General features: G+C 44.7%; 1 protein-coding gene across 2 annotated transcripts in view; it reads right to left on the minus strand.

Moving 5' to 3' along the window:
- SORD (sorbitol dehydrogenase) overlaps window positions 1-17,593 on the minus strand; it is a 35,426-nt gene that overhangs the window by 9,258 nt on the left and 8,575 nt on the right. For both annotated transcript variants that reach the window (XM_042942151.1, XM_042942152.1), the window contains exons 2-5: window positions 12,209-12,242; window positions 9,474-9,638; window positions 4,906-5,065; window positions 1,088-1,206 (exon numbers count right to left, since the gene is read on the minus strand). In XM_042942151.1, the coding sequence (XP_042798085.1) occupies window positions 1,088-1,206; window positions 4,906-5,065; window positions 9,474-9,638; window positions 12,209-12,242 (478 nt within the window). The remainder of the gene's footprint in view (window positions 1-1,087; window positions 1,207-4,905; window positions 5,066-9,473; window positions 9,639-12,208; window positions 12,243-17,593) is intronic.

Genomic DNA, 17,593 nt, shown 5'->3' on the forward strand with positions numbered 1-17,593 from the left:
TATTATTCAGCTGTAAAAAAGAAATCTTGCCATTTGTGACAACATGGATGGACTTTGAGGGCATTATGCTGAGTGAAATAAATCAGACAAAGACAAATACTGTATGATCTCACTTATATGTGGAATCCAAACAAAAACAAAATGAAACAACAAAACTCACAAGTAACAGTACAAAATGGTTTCCAGAGGGGGCGTGGTGAGAGCTGAGTGAAATGAGTGAAGAGGGTCAAAAGGTACAAACCTCCAGTTGTAAAGTAAACAAGTCATGGGGATATAACATACAGCATGATGATTATAGTCAATAATACTATATTGCATATTTGACAGTTGCTAAAAGAGTAGATCTTAAAAGTTCTCATCACAAAAAAATTTTGTAACTATGTATAGTGACAGGTGTTAACTGGACTTATGGTGCTGATCATTTGGTAATACGTGCAAATATCAAATCATCACGTTGTGTACCTGAAACTAAGGTAATGTTATATGTCAATTATACCTAAAAGGGTGTGTGAGGAACACCAAATCACACCCACAAGGAGTATGAGCATGTTGTCTGTGTCACTAGCATTAGACACCTAGAATGGTTCAGTCTGAGGCTGCTAGGGTTTTGTTCGGGTGGCTGGAAGCAGGGGAGGAGAGAACGCAGCCAGCTGCAACCCCAATGCAAGCCAAGTGCTGGCTCATGGTGGACTGGACTCCATTCCTTCCACTGGCCATGAGCAGGACCCACCTCATTCCTGGATGGACCAGGAGACCACTTCTCTGGCATGACTTAAGTTCAGAAAGTCACCTTTCCCTTAACTACCAAAAATATTCCCTGTCAAGTTAAAAAAATCATCCCAAATTACATTCTTTAAATGAACAAAAACAGATATATTGCCTAGGAAATAACATGAAATACTATTATGTCTGCAGATAGTTTATTTAGCAAAGTGCTGGTCACTGAGGGAATGGGACACCGTAATCCTCTTCCACCCAGAAAGATTCTAGGACCAATTCCAGCCATTGGTGGGGAAATGAGACGGGCAGAGGGATCTCCACATTACCCTTTAAGGAACTCATAATCACGGTATCATCTGTTTCTTACCAGCTCCACACACAAAGACCTTGTTCCCCAGGGTGATTCCAGCTCGCCGGCAGGCATGGATCCCCACAGACAGTGGCTCAATCAGGGCCCCTTCCTCGAAGGTGACGTTGTCAGGAAGCCTAGGGTGTCATTCAACACACTCAGTTAGTCCCTCTCTGGGTAACAACAATAGCTAATATTTATTGAGTATTTGCTTATGTGCCTAGCAACATGCTGAGCAATTTACATATATTCATTCACACAAACTTTGGAAGAGTTCTAGTGTAGGCACTAATATTCTCATTTTACAGACAAAGAAACAGAGCCTTGGAGAATTAAATGACTTGTGCCAAAGGTTCAAAACTAGTGAGAGGCTCAAAGGGTTTGAAATGGAAACCAGATAGGTCTGATTCCAGAATCCATGCCACGCTGCCCTGCTCTGAAAATGGTTTTTTTTTGGACAAATCACTTCAGTGAATGTGCACACATTATGTTTTCTTCAACATGTTACCCAAGACGAGATATGTTGTGATTACCATTAATAAATGAGAAGTTCATTTAATAAGAGGTTAATATGACCACACTCCAGCATCTCATCTGCTTCTCAAACCTATGTATATAGCCTTTCTGGTTTCACTTCAGCAAACAATCCCAACTATCAGCAGCTTTGCCAAACAGTGATTTAGAAGCTGATGTCACTCTTGTTTGCTGCCCTCCCCCCGAATTGTATGTTCCAGAAGAACCACATCTGATGGCAGCAGCTGCCTGGCTGCCCCTGGACTGGTTGTAAAGGGAAAAGGGCCTCTCTTCCAGGCAGTTGATTAAATGCTGTGTCACCTTCACCACGGGGTTCTTGGTTTTCACTTCCCAGTCCACTGGCATCCTGACCCTATTAACAACCCCGATGATGATGACAGCAAACATTTGCATAAGGCTTTACAGATTAGAGGGCTTTTTCATCCATTATCTCATTTGATCCTCACCATGACCTTGTCAGGCAGGAAGGACAGGCTTTATTTTTACCTTCATTCTACAGAAGAGGAAACTGAAGCTCAATGACACTCAGAGACTTGCCCAAGGTTACAAGGCTAATGAGTGGAAAAGCAAGACCTGAACTCAGGTCTCTGGTTCCACATCCTGCCTGCCCCATATCAGCCGCCTGCTAGTACCAGCAGCAATGTGGTTCACATCTCATTTCTGCTAATTCCTCACTGTCCAGTATTTTTATTCAGGGCCCCCAAACCTCCACATGCTAGAACATGAAAATCCTCAAGTTCCAAAAAGGAAGGTGTCAGCCAAACCATGTGCTTGTTCCCATGACCTGTCACACTATTCCACAGAATAAGTAATGAGGCTTACAGTCGGCCTCTGCCTGCTGCCCCCCACCATTTCCTCCTCCCTCCCCTCTGCGTCTCTCACATTGTCAACCCTACTTCAATCTTCTCTCCTGCTCGGATTGCCACCATCACCCCTTCCCACCAATGTGACCCATCAATTCTATAAAAGAGATAAAGGTTTGAAGTGAAATAATGAAGACTCCCAAACTCTCCCAAGGAATCACCAACCATACTGCCTCAGACATGCCTGCCCCTTGACATCTGGGACTTCCCCCAAAGCTTGTGTGGGCTCTGAGCTGAGGGTGGTCTTTGGTCAGGAATGGTGTGCCGCTCTTAACCTTCACTCTGATTTCCCCTTAGCAGAACACCCAGGAAAATGGGATTGAGGATGGTGATGATAGAGGATTATTATGGTGAGACTGTTCTACTCATTAGGCAGGTGCTGCCTTAATCACCTAGACAGCCACACTAGCCACACGGGGAGGGCAGCCTGGCATGTAGGCAGAAGCACCAGGAAGAGTCCTGGGCCCAGCGCCTTTGCCACTGACCTTTGGAGAGTCTCTGGGTCCTCCTCTATGCTCCCACTAACCTGACCTTGTTCAGTGGGAGGGAAGGGGGATGGGAACACTCTAAGTTTCTTCCCAGCTCTGATCTTTCCTGACTTTATAAACATCAGAGAATAATGCAACTTGGTGGTTTTCACAATAGGGTTGAGGGAACAGCAAAAGGATAATCAAGAAGTCAAGGGGGAAGCAGGAAGATAAAAAGAAAATAAGGTGGGTAGGAAAATAAAGAGGCCGTGGCAGTATAGGAATCCTCACAAACAGAAACCAGAGAAGAGGGTGTGGGTCCAGGGCTGGTGTGGGGACGTGAGCAGAAAGCACCCTGGGAGAAAAGGAGAGGTGGGGGGTTGCACGTCCCCTAGGGGCCCTCCTCAGCCCTCCCATTAACACTGCCAAAAGAATACAACCTCCCCCACCATTGTCTACAAAGGCCCACCCACCCCCATCCCCAGTGCAAGACTTCCTTTCATACCTAACCTGTACTATCCCCCAGACACAAGGCCATATCTATGACATATCATGGCACCATTCATTGAGCACCTACTATGTGCCAGGCCTCATGCTGAGTACTTGATAAACTTTTCTCATTGAATTCTGTCAATAAGCTATGCATTTCACCATATTGGTGCTATTATCATTTCCATTTTACGAGCAAAGATATTGAGGTTACAAAGTTTAAGTAACTCGCTGAACGTCACACAGTTGGTCGATGGCAGAGACCAGCGGTTAGTCTTGAAATTTATCATTTTGCTTTTCTGCCTTTCATGAAAACCTCGTTTGGTGCCTTGACTTGGAAAGGGCCCAGAAAAGGGAGGATGGTCGGAAACCACTTGCTGAAAGGTAGACTCTACACACATAACTTGCTTTCTTCTAGAGCAGTTAGATGTTGACTTAAACGCATCACGAGGTCTGGCCTCTGACTCCTCTCAAGGCTTCCAGTAGGCACTAGAAAACTCAGATCTATCAGACTGCCCCTGTAATGGGCACCTGGCCCCTTTCAGACAAGCCCCATCCTGACCAACAGAGCCATAGCTGGGGCCAGGTCGGAATGGGAGGAAAACACACCTGTCAGACAGTCAGAAGGAAAGAGGCACATCAGCACCCCAGAGCTCCATGGGTGCAACACTGTGCTTCTGCAGATACCAATTCTCACCCCAAAACCATTTTGAGAGTTGGGGTAGGGCAGTGAGCACAGGACAGGAATTTAAGACTCTCAGCTGCCCCAGCTTGAGTCCTTGCTCTGCTCTGCAATTTCTTGCTGGGTCTGCACCCTTGCACAAGACTGCAGTCCTGGTGCCCACCTCACCATTATTCTTATGCAGGTTCAATAAGATGAGGTATGCAAAGCACTTATTAGTAAAAGGCCAGGCATGTGGGAATAATAATTGTGATTTCACATGCATTGCCTCATTTAAACTTTGGGTGATTAAATGAGACTGAAGCAGAGGAAGGTTAAGTCATTTCCTCAAAGTCACTCACTAGGAGAGAGTGGATCCAGGGTCCCAAAGCTCATGCCCTGGCTCCATGCCATGCCTCATCTGTAAGCCCCAATTGTTGCTGTTACTGGGGGTCACTGCTGTAATAAGTTCTCTTTCCTGGGAGCTGCCTTGGAAACCAGTAATGGAGGACGAACCTCAGCAAGTTATCTGCAGGATGGCTGGAGAGGAGTGAGTGATTTTGGCAACAATTTTCTATTGTTGCTCTAGGAAAGGGGAACTTCAGCCCAAAGACTAAAACCAAGTACTGTGAGTCAGTCTTAGCTCTAGTCAAGCTGCCTTCCCTCAATGCCCCCAGAAGGGCCTGTGGAGGGGATGCTTCGTGTCTGAAATTATAAGCTGAAAAGAACAAGGAAATCACCGCAGGAAACTAGGAGAAAGAACCCCAACCAAAAAGGAGCGGGGGAGGTCCCAGGTGGCCAGGCCAGGCCTTGGGCACTAACTTGTAGCAGAAGTCAGCGTTGTGCTTATAGAACCGGCAGAGGTTCCCGTCATCAGGGGGCGTGGCACAGAAGAAGATGGATGGCGACAGATTGTATCGGCCAATCTTGCAGAATTCATCCATTTCTCGCAGAGCACCTGGCTCGATGGCAACACGATCCCCTGGAGAGGAAAACGTGAGCAGGGGCAGAGCTGCTGTGAAGGGGCACATGCTCCTGGGGAGATGCCAGCAGGGGGAGACACCCACCTCCCCGGGATCCAGGGCCCCCTAGACAAGCTCAACCCATTAGTGCTTCCACAGAAAACTCAGGATGCTACACAGAACATGACCAGCACACTTCTCCAGACTGGTTTGGCCTGCCCTTTTACCAACCATGGAACAAGCCAATCCACCCCTCAGCTCCACAACCACTTCTCAGCTTGGAAAACACAGAACCAGTCCCATCTCTAAGGCAAGCCAGGTCCAGGATTCATCTCAAACCGCTGCATGGAGTTTGCAGACATTTTTTTTTCTTCACCTGCTTTGAAAATATGGGCCAAGGCCTTGACAAACACAGGAGCCACAATTATGGCATGCCTTATGTTCAGTCTGGTTGCATTTTGACAATAACTAGGAGTTAGGTGATCCCCGGTTTGCAGACCTGCTCAGGCAAATGACCCACAGAGGTCTCGGGCTCTGGCAGAGCAGAGAGTAACTTCCAGGCTTGTGAACTAGTGTACGTCTCCTCTGTCTCACTATGCTTGCTTGGAAACCCAGCCCTAGAATTGGTCTTCTATCTTTTCATTAGGAAAATTGTCAAACTGGGGTGCCTGGGTGGCTTGGTCAGTTAAGCATCCGACTTGGGCTCAGGTCATGACCTCACAGTCCGTGAGTTCGAGCCCCGCCTTGGGCTCTGTGCTGACGGCTCAGAGCCTGGAGCCTGTTTCAGATTTTGTGTCTCCCTTGCTCTCTGCCCTTCCCCTCCTCATGCTCTGTCTCTGTCTCTGTCTCTCTCAAAAATAAATAAACATTAAAAAAAATTAAAAGGGGTGCCTGGGTGCCTTAGTCAGTTAAACTTCTGACTTAGGCTCAGGTCATAATTTCATGGTTCGTGAGTTCAAGCCCCACATCGGGCTCTGTGCTGACAGCTCAGAGCCTGGAGCCTGCTTTGGATTCTGTGTCTCCCTCTCTCTCTGCCCCTCCCCTGTTCATGTCTGTCTCTCTCTGTCTCAAAAATAAATAAACGTTAAAAAAAAATTTTTTTTCAAACATACACTGAAGTTGGAAGAACTGTACAGTGAACACCCAGATGTCCTGCACCTCGATTCTTCAATTAACATGTAGCTAATTCTCTTTATCACATAGCTGCCCATCCATCCCATCTATCTCTCCTCTATCCATTGAGCCATCTTCTTTCCTGATGCATTTCAACGTAGCTTGTAGCCATTAGTACACTCCATGCTTAAATACTTCAGCCTGCCTATCGTTAACTAGAGTTCAAAACTTGTTTAAGGTTCTTTTTTAAGGTAAAATTTAAATATAGATAAAATGCACAATCTTACATGGATCACTAGATGAATTTTGAAAAAAATGCATTCACCTGTGTCATATAAGCCCCTATCAAGGTACAGAACGTTACCACTACCTTGGAAACTTCCTTCCTTTGTGTCCCTTCCCAGTCAGTCCCCAGCCCCACCCGCACAGGGGTGGAACAGTGGAACTAGGGCCCTCCTTAGCCTGAGGAGTGTCACCCGTGGGAGCTTTTCCCTTTACTAAAGAGACACACCTTAAGTTATTTTTATGCCTTTGCATTAAAACTACCTACAGATGGGGTGCCTGGGTGGCTCAGTCGGTTGAGCGTCCGACTTCAGCTCAGGTCACGATCTCGCGGTTTGTGAGTTCGAGCCCCGCGTCAGGCTCTGGGCTGATGGCTCAGAGCGTGGAGCCTGCTTCCAATTCTGTGTCTCCCTCTCTCTCTGCCCTCCCCCATTCATGCTCTGTCTCTCTCTGTCTCAAAAATAAATACACATTAAAAAAAAAATTTTAAAACTACCTACAGAATAACACAGGGTCCTGGGATGTAGTTAGCGCTCATTAAAAGTAGTGGCGGTTGGGGCGCCTGGGTGGCGCAGTCGGTTGAGCGTCCGACTTCAGCCAGGTCACGATCTCGCGGTCCGTGAGTTCGAGCCCCGCGTCAGGCTCTGGGCTGATGGCTCGGAGCCTGGAGCCTGTTTCCGATTCTGTGTCTCCCTCTCTCTCTGCCCCTCCCCTGTTCATGCTCTGTCTCTCTCTGTCCCAAAAATAAATAAAAAACATTGAAAAAAAGAAAAATTAAAAAAAAAAAAAGTAGTGGCGGCAATGATAATAGTAGTAATATAAGTAGTATTAACTATTTGCATTGTATTTATCATTATTATAATTATCTGAGCTGGTGTTATTGTACAGGAAATTCAAACTATAAGATAGACAGCCAGATTGTATTTAAATTAAGAATTTTTCCATGCTTTAGATTTATTGACTCTAAGATTTGTGTGAAAACTTTATCAACAAATGTTAAGAACTACTCTATGAGTGTGTTCCTTCTTTCTAGACTAGTTGATTAGAATTTTCAGTCCAAATTAGCATATGAAACACTTAAATAAAAATTTTGTCTTCTAAAAGAAAAAAAAAAAAGGATCCACAGAAATTCAACCATATTTATGCAACCATAAAATATATTCCCCTAACCTGTGTGTGTCTCTTCCTTCTATCCCTCTCTACTTTCCCCTTGGCCCACTGAACTTTCTCCAAATTATGGTCTACCATTGATGATAACTTCTGCAATCTAGCATTCAAGAGTCTCCATAATCAGGTGGAGTTCTATATTACTCAGTTTTGTCTTCCAGTTATTACATTGTAATAATATAATAACAACTCACAGCTGTACAGTTTTTTAAAGAGGGACTTGTATATAGATTATGCATTTTTATCGTCTCCACTAACTCCCCAACACAGAACCTCTACTCTGAGCACCATAGAATTATTAGCAACCCAGATATATTATGCTCATCTCTGTGATTTTATTACTCTGTTCCTTTAACTAGAATATTAGCTTCGGACCCCTTCACTAACTCAAATACAAAACCGTTTTCAAGTCTCCAGATGCTGGGCAGGCCAATGGTTCTGAGCACTTGCTTTAGAGTCAGAAAGACCAAGACAGGTGTCCCAGCTTGAGACTCACTAGTGTATGACTCTGCCTAATCACCGTGCTTTACTTTCTTCATCTGTTAAGGAAGAAAATAATGCCTACCTTATACAGTTGTTTCAGTAATGACATACATAATTATACATGTAAATATTTAACATGGAGGCTAACAGTAAAGCAATGAATAGTAGCTACCTTCTTCCTACAATTATTATTGTTAAATATCTAGCCCCAACACGTATCTCCTCCATGAACCTTCATTTAAGACCTCTGCCCACCACAAATGCCCTTTCTTTGAACTGCACGAGCCAATTCTTTTTCATACCTTATAGTACCCAATAGTCTTATTCTCTAATTATTGGTATTTATGTCCTGATGTCTGGTCTTCCCAACTAGATGAAAGTATCCAGGTATCATATCTTCTCAATTCTCTGTATCCCTCAAAGCACAAGGTTGGACTCATTGTGGATTGCACTCAGCACTCATTATAACTGAAATTTAAAGAACCCCCACACTCTTTATTATGACTAGTATTTAGAGATCTGGTCCCACAGGTAAGAACCACTCAGGGGCTGTTGGAAACTATGAATCTTCCCCTTTGGGATAGCCCCACAAAATTCTCAGGGGCTTTCTCAACTTCCACTCATGATGAATGGAGAGCCTGACAACATTCCTAAGTGAGACACAAGTCTAGCTTCTTCAGGGCCAGGAAGTTCCTCTTCATGTAGCTGTGCTCAGAGAGCCTTCTAACTAACAGAGAAATGGTACCTCCTGCCAACCTTCTCCTTCCCTCAAATAATCTGATGTCATTTCCAGGCTGTACAGTGGCCTCATCAGCAAAGGAAGAATAAAGCCAACAGTTGGCTGTGTCACACAGCTCGAATTTAATTCACTTACTGGGGAACATCACAGGCTGCCAATAGCTGAGAATTCCTCCCTTCAAGAGAATGAATTAAGCAAATCTAGAAAAATATTGACAGTTTTCCAGTCGTCCAATAAGATCAGCGACTGTACCAAAGACCCTGGTTCTCAGCATGTGGAGACAGTTTGTGGTTCCTATGCCTGGAATGTTTCCCCCACCCCTTTAACTGGTTTATTCCTTGGTTGCCTTCAGGTGTTGGATTAACTGTTCCTCCCTTCAAGGAGCCAGGGATCTGGTTAGAACACCCTGGTCACCTTTTCTTCTCTGTTGGCCTCAACACAACTGTATTTAAGGAACTGTATGTGTGTCCCAGGCCCGTCTTCCTCTGTGGAAGGTAAGATCCATGTGTGTAGAAATTGAAGACTGTCTTATTCACTGCTGTAACCCCAGGGTTTAACAGAGGGCCTGGCCCCAAGAAAGTGCACACAAATATTTATTTATGTTGAGGGATAAATAAAACAGTGAGTTGAAGGGTTTTGCTGACCTGGCTTTAGGTGCTTTACCAATGATCCCACTTTTACAACTGTTCCTGAGGCTTCATGCCCCAGCACCATTGGCTTCTTCACAATAAAATCCCCAATTCGACCATGCTGCCAGTAGTGGACATCTGAGCCGCAGATTCCAACGGAATGCATCCTCAGCAGCACTTCTGATAAAAGGAAGGAGAAAACAAGTGAGGGAATGAACCATCCTCCCTGCAGCCTGAGGCACCACCATACTTCCCCTCTGGACAGGAAGAGGGTTTGGCTTCAAAGGCCAGATACAACCACAGAGGGAAACAAGCTAAACAGCAACACTAATGAAGGCTTACAAGCCAGGAAAAGCTTCCACAGAGCAAAATAACTGCTTTTGAGGGTTAATGCTATGTGTCAGCTCAGCTAGGCTGTGGTGCCCAGCTGTTTGGTCAAACAGAAGATGTTGCCGTGAGGCTATTTTTTAGATGTAATTAACATTGGAGTCTACTGATTCAATAAGTAAATTATAAAAAGTAAAGCAGATTACTCCACCTAATGTGGGTGGTCCTCATCCAATCAGTTGAGGGCCCTAGGAGAAGATTGAGATTTCCCGAAGAAGGAATTCCCCAAGACAGAAACATCAACTTTGACCTGAATTTCCAGCATGCTGGTCAGCCCTACAAATTTCAGATTTGCCAGTCCTCACAATCACATGAGCCAATGAAGATAAATCTCTTCCAGCCCTGTCTCCACATACATATATAATAAACCTATATATAAACAAATCTATATGCTCAATCTCTCTTTCTCCTCTCTCTTTCTTGGTTCTGCTTCTCTGGAGAACTCTAATCCACTGCACAAATAAGATATTATTAATGGGAAGAAATGTATCAACCATGTAAGGGAAAAAACTGTTTTCAAGGAGAAAACTGTTTCTAGACAATATGCTACGCCTGAATCTTAACAATTCCTGAGAGGAAGGCTGGCAAAATCTAGGCTTGGCAACACTTTGTGAGCTATCTGGCTGCGTTCTGCATGCCTGTTGTTCTGTTTAAAAGTGCAGATTTAATTTAAACCACCCAGAGATTTCAACTGGTATTTCCCCTTCGCAGGTTTGAATAAAGTGAGATGTGTTGGTATTGTTGTTGTCAGTTTTCCAAATTGGAAATAATGATGCTACTGAGCCCCTCTGCAAAACAAACACGAAAGGATTACTGGCCCAGTCTGACTAAGGTGAGCACGTTGCAAGTATCTCCCTCAGAAAAATCTCTGCCTTAGAAAGACAAAGAGACCTAAAGCTCTGCTATGCATGCAGGTGTTGCACACCCTGCCCTTGCCACACATCACGGGTGATCCACAGGTGTGATTCTGTAGAATCTTCTCTGTCCTTGGCCTTGGTGACAGAGTAAGAAATGGCAGGGTGAATACTGAGATCAAAGGTAGAGAAAATGATCTCAGAGTTTCCTCTCTACCAATTTATAATAAGAGATTAAATTTCACTTGCTAGAAATGCTAGCTGAAATTTGCTATTATTTCCCCATCCAATCAAGGGCAGCAAGAGATGAGAAAGAAAAAGCAGAATGTTGTATCAGAGAAACAGTACCAGGGTCCTTTGGGTCCAAGACAGCCCTTGTTTGGGTGCTTCTAGAATCCATACTAACTTTTCAGGACACAGTGAGGTGCTCTTTCATGTCTCTGAAACACCGTATCTTGGTGAAAACACTTAAGCCCTAAATATACATTACGTGTTAAACACTGATAGAAACAGCTATTATCTGTATTCTTATCACTATAAATCAACAATGCAGCTGACCTTTGAGTAGCAAAGCTCTTGAGATTCCAGGAAAGTTGCCTTCAATCTGATGTTCACACGGAAGCTACAGCTCTGGGGAAAGGTGGGAAAGCACATCCCCAACTCAAGGACAGAAAGGACACCTGAGTGGCTGGGTGCTGGGATGAGCTATCTATAGACACTCTCCCCCTTGCTCTCAGCCTCACCACAGAGTCCTGCACATTATGAAGTGGGACTCAGGGGACGAGAGGGATTGAAAAACTGTCAGCAGGTATCTTGCCCAAGCCAACAGGGCGGCATGACTTCCCCAGGTACAGACACCACTCAAGGAAATGTGCATATCAGCTGGGCCTCACAGGCTCACCTGGTGAGAGGCCGGAAGACTGGAACAAAGGTGGCAGGAACCCTGCCCCAGAGTACTCACCCGGTGTCTGTGCTTAGTTGATTATGACCGTGGGGTGTTGCTCCATACACCCCCCCCCACCCCCACTGGACAGAAAGTCCTAGTCTTCTTCCAATGACGCTCTCTTTTCTAACTAAGAGATTAAGTTCTGTGGACTTCCTCATTTTCCAAACTTGGGTAAGGGTTAGGGTTAGGACAGGATTTGGCCACCCAAACGGCAGCTTATATAGAGAGAGTAACTAACCTACCTCTGTTGTTAGGTCAAACAAGGAACAACTCTGCCTTTTTGTCCAGAAATTGAAGACATTTAATGTCAAAAACTCTGGGACAAGTCAGCAGTCTGATGTGGTAACTCTTCTGGTTCTATCACTGTTTTTATTTCATGTAGGAGTCAAGTTGAACCTATCCAGTCATGCTGTGAATAACAGACTGGGTTTACAGCCTAACAAAAACACAGTTTTCAATTGGAGGTAAAGTAATAAACAGAAGGAAAAGGGGGGTAAGGGAACAATGCACAGGTGTCTCCAGTGTAAATAATAAGAAGTAAGTCAAGTGTCCCAAGGACCTACCATTTGGTCCTGGTTCAGGGATCGGATAGTTCTCCTAAAGGAAATAAAATAGAAAAACCATTTAGTATGCACAATAACTTTCCCTTATGAACATTTTCAACTTTTTTTTAAAGTAGGCTTCACACTCACTGCAGAGCCCAACATGAGGCTTGAACTCATGACCCTGAGATCAAGACCTGAACCGAAATCAAGAGTTGGACACTTAACTGGCTGAGCCACCCAGGTGCCCCTCAACTATTTAATTAATGTGGAGTTTCATTCAAATGCTTCTTCTTAGAATTAACACAGGTTCAGACCACACTGCTACCGGGTGAATGCCTGAGGGGACACACTAGATAGTGCTGACTCTAACTGCTGACCTCACCCCACCCACGGATGCAATTTACCCTGGACTAATAAAAAGTATATATGCTCCCTAGGCAGAAAGGATGTTTGGGCTGTCTTCCTATCAGATCCTGCCCTCCTCAAAAACCACATTCTTAAGATACAGATTTGTTTGGTCTGGGAAACTCATAGGGAAAGGATAGGGTATGTGGTAATTCTATCTGAGGGTTTTGATCTCTACTCATACCTTTACATCAGCACACGGACGATTGCTTGGTCCTCTCTTCTGAAACCTCCCATGTGGACTTTCAGATGCCCTTTGGGAACACACAGGACCTGCATTTTGACTACTCTCCAGGTTCAACAAGCAATCTAGGGCATCTGGGTGGCTCAGTTGCTTGAGCATTTGATTTCAGCTCAGGTCACGGTCTCATGGTTTGTGAGTTGGAGCCCTGAATTAGGTGAGCTTGTGCCCAGCCTCTGGTGAGCCTAGCTTCTCTCTCCGTCTCCCTCTCTGCGCCTTACTCATCTGCACTCTCTCTCTCTCTCAAAAACAAAAACAAACAAAAAAACCCCAATCTGAGCTATTCTGGCATTCACAGCTATTATTATTATTATTATTATTATTATTATTATTATTAACATTAACCAACATTTCTTCCCATTGCTAACTAGCTAGGAAATTCCTGGTGACAAGAAGGAAGGACAGTGAGTGGCTAAATCCAAGTGTTCATTTTATGAATTCTTTGAAGGCAGCCAAGAAGAGGAAGGAATGTAAAATGTTCACTGTACCAACTATGTGCCAGACAACATTCTGGCTTCACACACATCATGGCACATGGCCCACAGTTTGTAGATGAGAAACCTGAGGCTGAGAAGTTAAATAACTTGGCCAAAGCCATACCACCACAGAGTGGATAAACCAGGACTAAACCTGATTCCCCAACTGCCTCACTGCATCCCACACTGCACTCCAGGGGTAGAAGATGCCTTTTCTCCTTCCAGGGTGATGCAAGAAGCAGCCAGACAGGTGATGACAATGTTGGGGCTGGGCCCCATGCACAGTGCTCTGTCTGGGAGGGGCACTGCTCAAAGCTTGCCCCCTTCAGAAAGCCTCCCCCAGATGCTTTAATAGGGTAGCAATAAATGACACCCGAGCTATTTTGCTAACAAAATAACCTCGATGCCAAAGACCATGCCTTCAATCTCTTCAGTCACCAGGTACAGTGTACTGCCTCAAACATGGAGGGGAGGGAGAGAGGTTTGTTCTTGTTATGTAACCACTGTCCATGACGGACACCAAGGAAGGTCTGTGGTTCTCACTCAACTCAGATTACCAACCTTTCTGTTGAAATAGCTTGATGCTAATTTGAATTCCTTGCCCCCAGTGGAACCAAGTCCAAAGAGACAATTGTTAATGCTGATTAGCTAACATTGACCAACTTTTTTCTACCAGGTCCTGTGCTAAGTGCTGCACATGCATCACCTCGGTTCATCCTCACAGTGATGTGCCCATGGCAGCACTATGATAAAATTGGTGGAACGATATCCAAAGCAGCTTGATGTGGGGAAAACACTTCTCAAGGCAGTTTTTCATCTCTTGATAACTTAAACTGGCTACCTGTGAAAGGAAGGAAGGAAGGAGGGTGGGGAGAGGGAGTCCATCTAAAAATGGGCAACTCAGGATAGCTGGCTGTCACCAAAACCGCTCAGAGCTGCAAGTCCCATCTCTGACATTATACATCAGGGATTGCCACATAAAGTTCTGTTTCTCTCATACTGGGTGAGATTTTAAACTTCAGGTTAATTGAAACTAAAGAGTAAGGCCTTTATTTCAAACATGGAACAGCACCCCATCCTTCCCGGTAAAGGCACTGTTAGGCAACTTCTCAAGAAACAAGAGATAAATCCACAGCATATTCTTCATATCCTTACCTCCAACCAGGCCAGCCCTGAATACCCATTTAGGGGTGGAGAGGGGTAAGAATCAAGCTCAAAGCCAACAGTTGGCCCTGAGTCACTAGAGATACCACTGTAAACATATGCTGGAGGTTAACAGAGCTGACCAACTTTGGCCATCCCACCCCCGCAGAGCTGCAGTGACTTTCAGAGACACTAGAGGGCGCTGTGCTGACAGCACGGTTTTTCCTTGGTAGCAGATCACACATGGTGGAGAACTTAAATACCTCTCCTTGCAAACCAACTTTTTTTTTCCATTCTCATTCTTGCTGACTCTAACCACTCTTACAATTCAGCTTGACTCCTGACTCCCCTCTCTGCAGGAGACATGCCACAGAAGCACAAGACCATGTTAAGATCAGTCCCTAAGTCTGTAAATGTTATCCTAAGCATGGCTGCTGAGCTCGTGTTGTAGAAAGTTATCACAACGGGGTCACTGAAAAAACTTTGCTTTTCGTTTGTGGTTCCTTGGTATGACGCTGGCCACAGTCCTCTGTTTACTTAATCTCCTTTTTCTGTCTCAGATTTCGGTGAGGATATTCTTTTGTTCACCCATTTCTTAGCCCGTCTGAGATCCCTCAACTTCCCCTTTTATCCTCATTGCCCTTCCATCCTCCCAAAGTTTTGTTATCATGCATATTCAAGCTTTCCTAAACAGTATTTCTTACCTTTCTGGGAGTAACAGTAAACAAAGGGATAAGGAGGAGTTAACTGTTTTTTCCAGCATTTTTCACAAGTCAGAAATGCATCACAGACATCCTTCCATCCCCTCCAGGTCTCCTCCCACCTCCTGGAATAAGTCATGGAAGTACTTCATGAAGAACTCTGTGGGGGAGCGCCGGGGTGGCTCAGTTGCTTCAGCCTCCTTTGGCTCAGGTCATGATCTCACCGTTCATGAGTTCAAGCCCCATGTGGGGCTCTGTGCTGACAGCTCAGACCCTGGAGCCTGCCTCTCTCTCTCTCTCTCTCTCTCTCTCTCTCTCTCTCTCTGTCCCTCCCCCCCCCCCCCCCACTCACACTCTGTGTCTCTCTCTCTCTCTCAAAAATAAATATTTAAAAATAGAAAAAAAAAAAAAAAGAACTCTGTGGGAACATGGAATCCTCCCAGGTGTTTCTTGTATCCTAAATGGTATCTTGTATTTCCTAAATATACTTTCTCAAGTTAGCCTAAATATTTCTCTCCCAAATATATCCTCATAGCCCCTTATCTTCTACTTCCACCTGCACATCTGAGTTCATATACCCTCAGTACATCTTGCTTGGGTTCCAGAAACAGCCTCAACATGAGGAGAAATCAAGGGAAGGTGCCTTCTCCCTCCGGCAGCTGACCTGTGTGGAGCAGGGGTGAAGCACTCAGACTCTGGAACAACATGTCTGTGTGCAAACTGAGGCTCCCCTCCACCAGCTGCATGACCTCGGGGCAGTTACATAACCTCTTTGTGCCTTCAATTTCCTCCTCTGTATAATGAGGATATTCAGAAAATAGAGTGCCCGGCTCATAGTAAATAAGTTAGGTCTTATTACAAAAGAAATAGAATCAAAGTTATTTTTCTATAATTAATTCACAGTATGGTTGAACCAGCTCTGGACAGCCTTGTCCTTTTCCTTCTGAAAAGGGTTACTTCTTAAATTTGTTTTGGGGAGAAGTTATTTCCCTTGTTTGTCACATCAGTATTAAGAGACTTGAACTGCTTTTCTTAAAAGGCTGGAATTTGGGAGAAAGTGATATAGGATTCCAGCCTAGTGTTTTAAGCCTGATTCTACCAGTTGTGGGAAGGTGTTAGGCCAACCTCCCTGCCTTAGACTGAGGGCTTAGAGGCTGGCCTCACCCCAGGTCCTCAAAGCCCACGTTCGCCTCCCACCCCCATCTGTACCCAGACAACCTGTTGTCTGGCTGCCCTGCACAGACAGAGCAGGAGAGAGCAGAAGACCTTATTTTGGCTTCCCTCCCTCCTCAATTTTCCTCTTCCCTTGAGCATGTTTTGAGCGTGGGAGGAAAATCCAAAGATTTCCTAATTAGCCATTTTGTCATAAACGGCTTTGTTCTAGGGGCGCCTGGGTGGCTCAGTCAGTTAAGCAGCCAACTTCAGATCAGGTTATGAATTCACGGTTCATGAGTTCGAGCCCTGCGCTCGGCTCTGTGCTGCCAGCTCAGGGCCTGGAGCCTGCTTCAAATTCTGTTATCTCCCTCTTTCTCTGCCCCTCCCCTGTTTGCGCTCTGCCTCTCAAAAATAAATAAACATTAAAAAAAAAAAAAAAAAAAAGACTTTGTTCTAGCTGCATTAGGCCTGGCAAACTTGGGGTCAAAGTAGAAGGGTTGAACACTCTCCCAAAGTCCACTGAGCCACTCTCCGGCCCAAGCCCTCAGGGCTCCAACCAGCCTTCTTCTGCTAACAATCTTTATAAAATGTAAATCAATTTAAAGTGCCCAGTGGCCCTGTAAAATCCTAAACTCTCTATGTTCTGGCCACCGTGTTCTCAGCAAGCCTCTGCAATTAGCAGCACACCCTTGCAGCAGAGCCTGCTTTGGATCCTGTCTCCCTCTCTCTCTGCCCCTCCCCAACTCTTGTACACATGGTCTCTCCAAAAATAAGCATTGCAAAAATAATAAAAAAACACTGAAAAAAATAACATTAAGCTGAATATCACTTCACAAAATCTGAACATTTTTCCTCCAGTAATTAGTGTTCTTAATGTCAATCTGATTGAGAAAATTGCCAGCTTTAACAGCCACACTAAAAGATCAAGTGGATGCCAATACTGTGAGTACATATTTCTCCTCCTTCTTAATTTTTGTCATGCAATTTTGAAAGATAAATTTCCCCCCATACCCATAATTCTAACTTTTCCCTTCAGAATAGGGCTTTTACTACCTCTCTTAGTAGTACTAGGACTTATTACATAAAATGTTCTGATCCTATTTGTGGTATTGTTGACTGCCCCTGCTGCTTTTAGGGGAATGTGTTAGCTTTGTGCCTCTGGACCTCCTGCAGACAAAGGCACTGTCCTTCCCTATCGGTTGGCAGAGATGGCCAGATTTGCTGGATTTAATTTCCTGTTGTTTATTGGTTTGGGTCTTGTTTTATTGTTAAAATAAATATT

Source organism: Panthera leo, chromosome B3 (assembly GCF_018350215.1).
Source record: "Panthera leo isolate Ple1 chromosome B3, P.leo_Ple1_pat1.1, whole genome shotgun sequence".
Lineage (NCBI taxonomy): Eukaryota > Metazoa > Chordata > Mammalia > Carnivora > Felidae > Panthera > Panthera leo.